The sequence below is a fragment of the Amblyomma americanum genome, chromosome 10 (assembly GCF_052857255.1).
Source record: "Amblyomma americanum isolate KBUSLIRL-KWMA chromosome 10, ASM5285725v1, whole genome shotgun sequence".
Lineage (NCBI taxonomy): Eukaryota > Metazoa > Arthropoda > Arachnida > Ixodida > Ixodidae > Amblyomma > Amblyomma americanum.
The window spans coordinates 9,746,695-9,758,820 of record NC_135506.1 but is presented as its reverse complement, the minus strand read 5'-3'; the positions used below and the strand labels follow the sequence as shown (position 1 = coordinate 9,758,820).

Sequence of the window (12,126 nt, the reverse complement as noted above, 5' to 3'; positions counted from 1 at the left end):
TGAAGTGCGATCGTCCGCAGCATGTTATGGAATGCGCGTTTTTAACAACACCACCAGAGCGTTCTTCATGGCCACGTTATCGGGAGACTGGGAGCAGTGTATTGAAATCAGTCGTCGTTTTTGCGTCAGTGCACACCAAGGCAACGACGCGCTTCTTATCTTTTTTTATCTCCTTTTACCTTCTTTCTTTATCCTGGGTATCAACAGATACCAAAGGGGATTGTGCTCAACGATTCGGAAAGCATGTTCAGAAAGTGAATGAGATTCCCTCACGTAGCATATATCGCTACTGGGCGTGGTAATGTACTGTTGTAATGCATATCTATAAAGAGTGCAAGGGTTGACTTTTTAGCCTGCGCCTTATGCTAGCCTGCGTGTATATTTCAAATAACGAACGTCAGGCATCCATAACGTTGCACCAGAGGACGCTGCACTTAGCCACCTTCCACCCGTTACTGTAAACCAAGCGCATTCGTACACATGGGAGCCGATCACATGAACCTGCAGTCGGGTTCACGTCGCAGCATTAATGATGTACTCTTGCACATCATTATCACTGGGCTGTCTACAACGGAATCATAAGTATAGAGAGAGTGTAACGCTCCCATTGAAATTAAGCACATTGTTTACGCTTAGGCTCATTCACGCGTCGTATGTTGGGGCAGAAGGCAGATGAACAGCCCCAACAAACAGGAACGACTGCAGGGGTCAACATGAGCTTCCATGTCTATCCTACCTCCTGATCAGCTCTCACTCAATCCCTCGTATTCAACACCTTTAAACACAGAAAAAAAACAGGTTATCTAGCAGGAGTACTAACACTGCAACACGGGCACAATGTGAATACTTCGGTAAGGACAACGGTGCGAATAGTCTTGATTATGTCTTGGCACGGCTAGCTCCAGCTCAGAGAAAGCAGAAGACGGAGGAAACGCTGCACTTCACGCCTTATCTACTGCCCCGGAAAGAAAATTTTCATTTTAAGTATAGTCGACGACAAATTACTCATCACGCATTTGCCTGAGGCAGTATAGATTCCCCCAGGGTCAGTACAGCTCCCCTGGCATATGATATACCTGGTCACAGATTGCAGTGGTTATAGCAAAACAACCGCCACTGAAAGGAATGTTGATACGCCTTACACTTCGCAGTAGCGAGACTTAACCGTGTTCTCATTTGTCGACATCATTCGCGCAGGAGCAAGAAGTGGTGCTGGCCTGCAGCCTGCAGGAGGGCCGGCCCACGCTGCTGGAGATCGACATGGGCTCCACCTTCTCCTTCGTGCCGGAGCGGGACTCGCGCAAGATGGGCAAGTCGAGCCAGCTGTACAACCGCATGCTCAGACACTGCCTCGAGGAAGCGGACAGGTGGCGCAGCGAGATCAAGGTGGCGCACCACGTGGTGCCCAAGCACCAGGTGCAGCTCAACGGCGTCGGCCTCAAGAAGTCACTGTCTTCAGCCAGCAAGAAGTCGGCCTGCTCCTTCGTCGACCTACCTTCCTCCGGGGTGCCCACGCTCAAGTCCCAGATGTCCACGCTGTCCAAAAAGTCGTCCACGTCATCGACCTCCAGCAACCCCTTCAAGAGGCTATGGTCCCTCCACAGGTCATCCTCGAAGAAGGCGGCGGCAAAGCTGGGTCCCAGAGGAGACGGGTCCGAGACGGCCGACGAGTTCGAGAAGCTCGACGTATTCCGGACTGTTGGGCCGAATGCTTCTACGAGGCTGTTCGCGTCAACGACGGACCACATCTACGAGTCGATACCCAGGCCCCGCCCCACGAGGACGTTCCGCTATCTGCTGTCCAGGGACGTGCTTAATCCCATCAAGGCCGGGGACTTCGAGCCGGCGGGAGACGACGGCTACGGCACGTCGCATATGGACAGTGACTCCGTGTACGACTCGATATCGTAGCCGGCCTCTGTTCCTTCCCTGGTGCGCGCTTTTTTGGACAGACTCATGTGGCACTTGTTCCGAGTGATCCAACAGATCTTGTGGAACTGCCCGACGCCAGCCTTTGAGAACAGTGTTATAGAACCAGGAGCGACTCCCCGGAACGGGGGTGGACATCACGTGATAGCCCCGACTAACACCGTTGCTGAAGTGTACCAAAAGTTGATATGTACTTGGCATGCTGAGTTTTCGCGTTAGCTGCGCTTTGCGGTGTGAACCACTTTTATGGAGCGGTCTTGCAACCTTGGTAGCCCGAAATATTTCATCCGACTGTGCACGTTCGGCAGTTTAAGACAGAGAAAGTATCTCCTGATAAGACAACAAAGCAGCAACCGAAACCAGCAGTTACCAGGTGACAGCATGCAACGCGGGCAGTCACCATGGCCAGCTTTCCTGGACTTTCAGCAAGTAGCGCCATCTGTTGGCAGCCCGCAACGAACACCGCATAACCCACTGGGAATATTTGAAACTTGTAACTTTTAGAAATCTAGAGGGTCCCTAGAGATTCCTTTTGAACGGGGCGATTATCTCGCCGACTGTCCCTCCTCGCTGCAAAAGAACACTGATAAAATGCTTCCCGAGATCGTACCAACTACTTCCGACGGTCGCAGATAATCAATGGGATGTACGGAACATCCAAATTTCCCGCGGTAATTTCAAGTGTTCAGCGCCACTCGGCACGGGGTGGCAACCGAGCAAACTAGAAGAGGTTGTCTAGATTTCCAGGGCTTGCCATAATCAAGTGCAAATCAAGCTAAACACTGTACAAGCTGAACTCTTTGTGCACTGTATAGACAACTGCACAAGGAATTCCAGTCTGGAATGCGACACACCAGGGCCAAGGTTGCACAGCAAGGTGCCTTAACCTGGCAGGAAGTTCAGCTTATTGTTTTCTTTCGTTTGCCACAGTTCTTTAGTGCATTTGATAGCGGTTGCGCATATTTGTGAAGTATGTGTTGGAACATCTTGGAACAGATGTTTCTGACAATGACACAGAGTTATAGTGTAGCGGATCTGTAGGCTGGATATGACCCAGTGAAGTGCAGTATAGCCAGAAAGGTTACAATATATAAAACACCGCCCGAAACGACAATTCCTTGCATTACTGAGCATTTAATATAAACATCTAATGTAGGATGTGCCATGCTTTGTTTAAAGTCTGCTTTTGTAACATTTTCATCCAGCAGTCTAAATAAACATCCCAATATGATGCATAGACATGGATGAAGCAAAACTGCGTAAAAGGTGCAAATGACTGTGGGGCATTTGAACCAGCGACTTGGCTTACAGACGCTCATCTTTGTATTTTAAGGCACGCTGAGCACAACTTTACTTAGTTATTGTTCTCAAAGTTCATTCTGTTGCTCTTTGTGGCTATGTTGACGCCTCTGCAGCAGCAAAAGGCGCATTTATTGGCGAGAAAGTTGTATTTAATAGTGTTCCCGCCATTTGATTCAATCATGTGACGTATTTACGAAAAATGACGGGTTAAAAACATTTTGAAGTGAATGCAGGTGTAGCGTGGCCTCTGGGATCCGAGCCCAAATATCGGTTCGGAGGCTCGCATTTTCGCTTGCGAAATTAGCCGCTGGGGGCGACATTTTTATTACGATTCGGTTTCTTTTCTAGCTTATAATATCTCTGTTTTCGTTGCGAGCGGTCTCTTCGTGATTAGAACGCGGTACCCTAATGCAAACCAACATCGAATTTTCCTCACTGTCCCTTTAAGTGGAAACGAATTTATTAACATCTGGTGCCTCACATGTCACGAGTAGCCAGTGCGCGAGGCAGTCGTGACAGCTGCTTTATCATTGCAGTGCGACAGGCAACAACTCGAACACCAGCTGATTACAAACCGGTCTTAGTACAATGGTAATCTAATAAAGAGCTCCATGAATCAGTTTTGGGGTGCCTACGCTGCAGGCTGCTCGCTGGAATCCCAACCATTGCAAAGCAATATCACTGGAAACTGCGGGTCCCTAGAGTAAATATATTTTTCGATGCTCTGTAGCATTTCATAATGGCGGACAGTTGGGAGAGTTGGTGTATGTTCGCAATGTACAGGGTGCTGGGACAACACATTAAGGATAACACACAGGCGTTGTTTAGCCTTTCGTTTGTTGTCCTGTGGTCCTTTTAATCGGGAAAATAAGCCTTCTGTCTCCAACGAAAAGCTCTTTTTCATAAGTCAATGGAAAAAAAAAAGACCTTGTCCAATTCATACTGCTCTAAGGTTTAGAGAACTCTGGTACAGATGCCTCTTCACGGTACCAATTATGGTGTACTGATGCTGCAGTCTAGTCTTCAGCGTGCACTTAATAAGCTTAAACTTAAAATACACGATCTGCGCTTGTTATAAAAGAATGTGTTCTACGCTATGCTTATGGTAAAAGATTGAGTTAATTCACTCATTTTCTTTTTTTTAATTTTTACTCCTGGTGCGTGATGACATGCCTGGAAGATGTTATGGTATGTTGATGTTCTGGACGCTGCTTCGCTCTTCTGGTTGCCGACTTTAAGAGTGGGCGGGGCTAGTCAAGCTGCATCTCACGCAGCATTTATCCCGCTCTCCTCACCCCATGTCGTGGTCGATCTTCTGTACATGTGTGGCGAAAATAAACTGAAACTGGACACGTATTCCAACTTGTGTCCCTTTCGAAAATGCCCAGTATTTCTACGACACCTCACTTGCTGTCAGTGAAAACTTGTAGATGTCAAATTAACCATACGCATTATACGGTATAGATTCGTTATACGGGGTTGATTAAAAAATTATCCGCACTTTTCATTGAGCAATTTATTTCCACAAAGGTAGGTGCACCACATGCACATCACTTTCTGTATAGTCTTCTCCTTTTCCAATGCACTTGGTCCATCGGGCCGCAAGCTTGCGTACTACTTCTGAGACGCAAGTTTTCGGTTTGTTGTTAAGCCACTTGGGTACCGATTACGGCGCGTCAAGATTAGTGAAAAATGAACGACCTCGCAAAACATCCTTGAGCCGCCCAAACAGAGGAAAGTCGGAGGGAGCGAGATCTAGACTGTAAGGAGGGCGTTCCAGTACCACAGGCGTACCAACTGGACAACCGGACGCCCTACGTCCAAACGAAGTTCAAGGCTACCCGGTGAGTGCGAGAGAGAGGAAGAGGGCCTATATTAATGTCGTTTGGCCCCGGGAGAAATCTTGCTTGCTTGCTCTCTGACTGCACGGTGTGCCTGCCATTCCGGTCGTGCGAGATAGTACCGGAGAGAGCTTCCTGCCTCTTGTCAGATGGCTCTTATTTTTCCCTTGGTTCTTTTCGGATCAACATGCTTCCTGTTGCAGTTCCGCTGTTTGGAATGAGAGTGCGTGAATAATTTTTTTATTTAATGAAGTTATCACTTTCAGCTGAGTCTTAATGTTGCTTAGAATGGCATTTTTAATTGAAGTTAGTTCTCTAATTGACTTTCTGCTTTTCATGTCTGTCAAGTTTAGCCCTATCTTTTAGCTTTCCATGTCCCGTTGCGACGACTTCAATCGTATTTAGGATTTTTAAGCTAGCCTTCCTGCCTCGGTCCCACAGGCGAGTTCCTTCAAAATGCAAGCGCCTTGCAGTTTTTCAAGAGATAAAGCTCCCATGCCGTTCATAGCCAGAGCGCCTGTGAAATTCTTTCCGTACCAATCCTTTTTTTGGAGGCAATTTCTTTCACATGAATTGAACCTGCAGTCTCTAGCTCACCTGTACAGAACTCCACTACTGATGCCAATACCTCGCTACCTTCGCTAACTGTTGTTCCCTTGCTATAGTGTTGAACATCTCTAATACTTTTCATTTTAGTTTTTAAACCTACTTTTGTCCTTTGCGTCTGATGGTCGGCTAGAACGCCCATCCTCCAAATTACTCAGCAGAACAATGCCTGACCAAAGCAGTCATTTTTCTATTATTTTCTAAGAATGGCATGAATTGCTTATGCCTCTGCTTTCTTGCAAGTTCGGACTACTTCTGTGTCCTTTAAATTCAACGACGCTTCAAGAAAACACCACCGGAATCCGGTTTCTTCTAAGTCAAGAATTTCAAAAGAAGCATTGTAACTACAACTGGACTACAGATCACAGAGCCATCAACAGCCTGTGACACAATTGTCTCTCATAAATTGTTTGTTTAGCCTTTGGTGAATCTTTGTTGCCTATCCTTCTTCTCTTAGTGCATCCGTATTGTTTATGTGAGGGCACCGTTACTAATGTTGCGCACCTCTTCATTTCCTACTGAGTTGTATACGCAGATGACTACTTATTTCTAAGACCTATTTCCGTCTGCCTGTTTTCTCCATTTCCTTTATCGTCTCCCCTTGCTTTCGAGGTCCATATCTAAACCGCCATGTTCCCCATACCTCCATAGCAGCGCACTACGCTCTTACTATGTAATGAGTTTGGAATGAGGAGGAACTGCGATAGGTTGGGGGCATTCCCACAGGTAGTGTATTAGGGTAGCCTTGGCCATCCCACATGTTGAGCAGAGTGGGAGGGTCCTACCCAAGCTATCCCCCCCCCCCCCCCCCCAATATGGGAGGACACTCTGCGAGTTCCTCAACCAGCTGGCCAAACATGGCCAGTGGCCAGAGCTCTCCGTGAAGCTCAGGCCCGTGGACCCTTGGACAAGCAGGAGCCCACCCTTGAGGACCTTTTCTCCTTTTGGTAAAATACATTTGCTTCCATCCCACCAACCGTGCAATGAACCTTTCTTCTTCTTAAAACCAACCATAACACCGCCTGACAGTTAATAATAGCGCGTAAACTGTGTTCGCGTTCCGGTATTCAGTCAGACCTTACATACTATACACCCGCTGTCCAGCTGTTCGGCAGCCCAGCCGCTGACGGCGAAGAAGGCGCCTCCAGGTCCCGAATTACGCCACTTGTGGGCGACGAAAGACAATGGCCGTCCTCTGACGCTTCCGCGAGTTACCCGGTGTCCTCGGACTCAATGTCCGTCTCGGCCTCCCCCCCCCCTCGCCCCTGCTGTTGCCCTTTTGGCACGGAATTGCCCCCCCTGTGCAATTGAGAAATGGTGTCGGCTCTTTACACTGTCCTTGCCCACTCAGAGGCGCTTGTCGACGGACTTTCGTGAACGCGGCCGAATGAGCCTACATAGAGTACGAGGTGGCAGAATCAAAAGGCATGCAAGCATTGGAAACAGCTGAAACGTTACTAATTTTGTATTATGTCTTTATTTCTCACAAACATTATGCTATACATCTTTAGTTTTGTCACGCGGAAGAGCAAGAACTGTGAGTGTGTGCATGAATACAGAATTAACTACTCAATTAGGAACCTATCTTTTCATCAGATGGGGTGTACGAGCGGCAGATTATCGCTTGTTTTCCCATTTGTTTCCTTAAGCCTAGGATCGGACCCGTAAGCCATGTCTTTTTGTCGCCCATGGCAAGACAAGGGCTGCTCTCCGGGAAGCTTTGCTGCTCTTTCTTCCTGCCGATTTTTTTTTTCGTTGCAGTTCGAAAATCGTAAAAAAAAACTGACTTGTAAATTTCCTTTCGCCTGATGCGTACATGTCCCATTTTTCTTCCTTTTCGAACGTCTGGGCCGGTATTAGTGAAATTTAAGCAGCAGAGGCTTACCATCGTAGATGTTTGCCGGATTTCTCCTCCGCATGCATAGCGGCAGTTCGACAGCCAGGTGGGGCACGCACCTACCACTACGCATGCGCGGCAGGCATCCCACTATACGCATGCGCATAAGGGATACGAATATCCGGCATATGTCTACAATAGTACGTCTCTGCTGTTTCAAAATTCCCTGATACCTGTCCAGACGTTCAAAAAGGAAAAAAAGGAGAACACCTTCTTGCCTTCCGTTCACTCCATGCACACACGAGAAAAAAAATAGTGAAAAAGTGGAGGGTCACGTCGACACGTTTCTGCGGGCTTAGGCGCCTTGGTTGTTGCGGGTCCCAGAAATGTCCTGAAGGAAAACACCGTACCGGAAGCCGGTGCTGCAACCGCACATAAGGAAGCAGTTTCAAAATGTGGAAAAATAACGAACTAGAACGCAGAACGTTTTTCCAACCGTGCCTTTCTCTCAGGGTAACAAAAGCGGCAGCATGACACATGGCTGTTAAGCTGGCATCTCTACATTTTCTGCTGGCTTCTTATTGTTAAAAGCGCTCTGACAAATGAACTCTTGGCCGAAGGATCCATGAGTGTTGTTCGTTATTCTTGGAGAAAGATTATCTGGACGCTCTAGCAATTTTTTTCTTTCGTCGTTCCTTCTCTCTACTTCACTACCTCCCTGTTCCATGTTTTCTTCTCTTCGCTGCAATTATTTTGTGTCCTTCTTCACGCAAGACAGGCGCAATATCGAACAAACGTTTTCGAAGAATATAATTACTACGTCCCTCTTCGCGACTCCTTAAGACTTGATTTGAAGAAACGGGTCAACAGAAACTTCTATAAAGAACACATATAAGCATGTCCTAGTCTGACTACTGCTTCGCTCTAAAACAGAAAGAAAGCGGCGAAACCGCCAGATGGGTTAGTCCTTTGGGACTCAGGAGAAACTGCGTTGCCACAACCATTAGGCCCCTAAAACACTGTTACTCCGTCGGAGATTAATTACACAGGGAAGGGACAGCCACACAACCGCTCATCGTAAGGACTATGTGGTAAGGTCAACGCAACTCAAGTACAGTTGCTCGTCTTCCACAGTTTCAGGTAAAATTACCATCCTATATCACTGCGGTATCTGCCGCAGTTTGCTATGACGAGACAGAACTCTGCACTGACTTCAAGTTCCTTGCCGCTGGATCTGACTTGCACTTTTCCTCAGCTGTTGAAATTTGACGCAGCTACGCAGTTTTCAAAAGTAGCCGTATGACTCTGCCGGAGCTGAGTTATCATGTGCATGCTGTGATTCACTCGTTTAATTACACTAAGCCCTTTTATGAAGCATAAAATAAATAAAGTAAACTGCGTTTTTACGCTTCGAATCTAACATTGGGCTAAATTAGGCGCAACGTAGAGGGAGGGTTACAAATTCCGGCTATCCTAAGCCTTCTACTATACAGTACAGTCTCAGGTCTCAGTACGAGTGCGTTTTTATTATTTAGTTTTCTTGAATTTCATGTTTGTAACTGGGAGGACCGGTTGCCGGGAATCAAACCCGCTACTTTATGCGACTGCGACAGACCACCAGTCCACTAAAACAGCTCAGCTTGAATGCAAGGGAAAGCTACATAAGTCAGCTAAGGAAAGCGAACAGCTGTGGACACCGTCCAGGATATGCTTTTTCAACCTCTTCAGCTGAATGCTACTAGTCGCTTCCAAGCGCAGAGCCGCCTTGCGTTGCTCTCATCGTCCGTGTTCAGCGAGACGCGACTGATTGCCCGCGCTTCCAACGAGTCCCATAAGCTCATCGCGATTTCCCACGCAGAAGCCCGACGTCGTCTCCCGGACCACCACCGCAGCGGGCGCGTATGTCGGCGCGCCATACTTGTTCAGCCTGGAACAAACGGGCTGCCACGGGCTCCGCTCGGTTCGAGGACCACCCGAAGAGAGGAGACGTGCGGGGCAGCATCGTGTTTTCCTTTCTGGCGATTTCACCGGATGCTTGCTTCGCGTGACGCTGCCCACTAGGAAGCGGGGAGCCCTTCCGCCCCGCCGTTGTCTCTGCGTGCGTTGACATAGCTGCGCCCACAATTTTTTTTTCTTCGCCACATGCGCGGAGAAGGCGGTGCTAAGTTCAGCGAGGGACTCTTCTTTTTTATTTTGCTTTATTTGGGGCGAGAGGGATGAGGGGGAAGGATCACACATGCAGCTGCAGCGGCTGCCAGTGGTAAGGCATGCTGCTGTACCACCTTAGTGGTACAGCAGTGTAAAAGTGGTACTGCAGTGTAAAAAGTGTAGTGTAGTGGTACAGCAGTGTAGTGTAGTGGTACAGGAGGGTAGTGGTGCAGCAGTGTAGTGGTACAGCAGGGTAAAAACAGGAGAGCAGCCGGAAGCGCAATTCATTACAACAACTCTTTTGTTATAACCATATGTGATCAAAATAGAGGAATTACAATTACTACCTTTTATTTCTTATTAAGTCACGTTCGGCTCTGTTAAAAGCTTGGTGTAAGCAAATATAAGAGTCGGACGAAAATGGAAGTAACGTGCTGCGGGGCCAAGGTGATTTAGGCAGAGGCGTTAAAGGGCTCAAGGGAAATCCGCAGTGTAACGGCAACGAACTCAGCCGCCAAAATGAACCAATCAAACAGCGAAGAGGCAGTGAGGGCAAATGTGAAAAATCTGCAAGTCAGTGCTACATCACCGCTCCGCGGCTCAATCAACTATGCCACCAACAATTGTCATGGTGCAATAAGTTCTAAGTGCCTCGTCGCTTCTGTCCATAGGTTGGGCTGCTGTGGGTGACATTAATTTACTTCTAGTGCGTATATGTTTTCGTGACGAAAGCGAAGGATTGCTGCGCAACTTCTGATGCTGGGGTGCGTCACTGCACAGCGTCCCCCACGTGGTGTTTCCTACAGGTCGACAAACTAAATTGCGCGTGGTAGCAAGGCTACTTTCGATGTCCCTAATAGAATATTAGCCATGTAGAGTACTGTAGGAGTTATATTTTGTTAGGCTATGTGACTTATGCGGACCAACTGCAGAGCAGGACATATCCTGCCTGCCCCTTACCATCACCCAGGGTGGGATGTTCCTCTGATAGTGTCGTCCGGGTTCCAGCGGTTTCTCTCAGCAACAGTTTCACCTATTTCACGAAGCCACATAACACCGCTATACCGCAGCACAGAGAGGAGAATTCGCGCATGCTCTTTGGCAATGAAAAATACGACGCCTGCTACGCCCTACTCCAGTTAAGTATTAACTGCAGTTAACACTTACTTACTTAGGAGTTAATACTTAATAATACGCACAGACGGTCAACGAGCTGGTGAAATCGACGAAATGCTGCGTGCCTTCTCGGCATAGTTGGATGTGGATTTCATGGTGGATGCTCACTTTAAGCTCTAGGTCGTTCACTGCTCCAAGTTCCTCGCGGACAAAGTTTGCAACGCAAACGTGTAAGACAACAGCGTTAAAGATGAAGGTAGATTAATATTTCATAGCAGTCGCATTCATGCAGTTGGAATATAAGAGAGGCATTTATGAGAGCGTGTGTCTGAGTTCATGAGGCAGCAACCGAAAATGCATATCTCCGTTCTGTTTGGCCATAGACAGGTTGCAAATGACTTCTTGTTTTTAGTGCGAAAGCACAGCTTAACGCGGTCCCAACCAAGAACTTTGTGTGAAACCTCGGAATAACTCGGGTAAGGTCCTGTTAGTTCGAAGGAGCGTCGTGCAAGCTGCAGCCAATGGGAGTGTGACCTTGAGGGTGACCGTGGCCAAACCTAGGATAGCAACAGCTGATACCGAAATAAAATAAATATTGCCGCGACTCGGTTTCTAACCGGCGGCGGCGCGAACAGATCAGCTCCGCTGGGCGCTGCACGAAAGCACTGTATGCAATAGCCGCAGCCGACCACGCCTCGTGTTAAACTGCAACACACACTCGCGCTGCGCACTGAACATCGTATAGTCTTCATAAACTGCCATCTGCGGCGCGAAAAGATCAGGTAAGATCAGATCAGCTTAGCTTAGCTTAGCTTAGCTTAGCTTAGCTTAGCTTAACCTTGATCAGAGCTTAACCTGAATCTAATATCGTCGACAGACGTGCCGCCGACCCAGCAAAACAATACCATGAGCCAAGCAGTCTAAACACATGTTTTCGCATGTCTACGCAGTTCAAGTATGTTAAAACCCTACCATTTATTGTTGGCCACAAAGACCTTCTGCCCGTGGCTATGTTCCATGTGCTCCACAGGCTAAACGTTCCTTTTATCTCTTTCATCTCGCCGTCCTCTTATATCCTCCTCATGTGTAGAGCAGACATCCGGGCATCACTCCTGCTTAACTTTCCTGCTTTCTTCTGTCTCTCCTGACCCTTGATTTACGAAACGCGCATAGCGGGCGCCTTTATGAAGCCCGAAATTACCTAATTAAAAATAATTACTCCAAGTACCTTTAGTGGGAAGTAGAGAAAGGGGATTTATGAGTTCCCACGCGGTTTCCCACAGCGGTAAAATTTATAGTCCGTGGTTAAAGAGTCCTCCGTTGCCACCTCGCAATGAAGCTCACCGT

The 12,126-nt window shown here is 47.7% G+C and overlaps 1 protein-coding gene across 1 annotated transcript in view; it reads left to right on the top strand.

The window, feature by feature from the left end:
• The window catches only part of LOC144106292 (uncharacterized), a 111,444-nt gene extending 106,858 nt beyond the window's left edge, over nt 1-4,586 (top strand). The window contains exon 6 of the mRNA XM_077639060.1: nt 1,198-4,586. Coding sequence (XP_077495186.1) covers nt 1,198-1,911 — 714 coding nt within the window. The 3' untranslated portion in view covers nt 1,912-4,586. The remainder of the gene's footprint in view (nt 1-1,197) is intronic.
• The last annotated feature ends 7,540 nt before the right edge of the window (nt 4,587-12,126 follow it).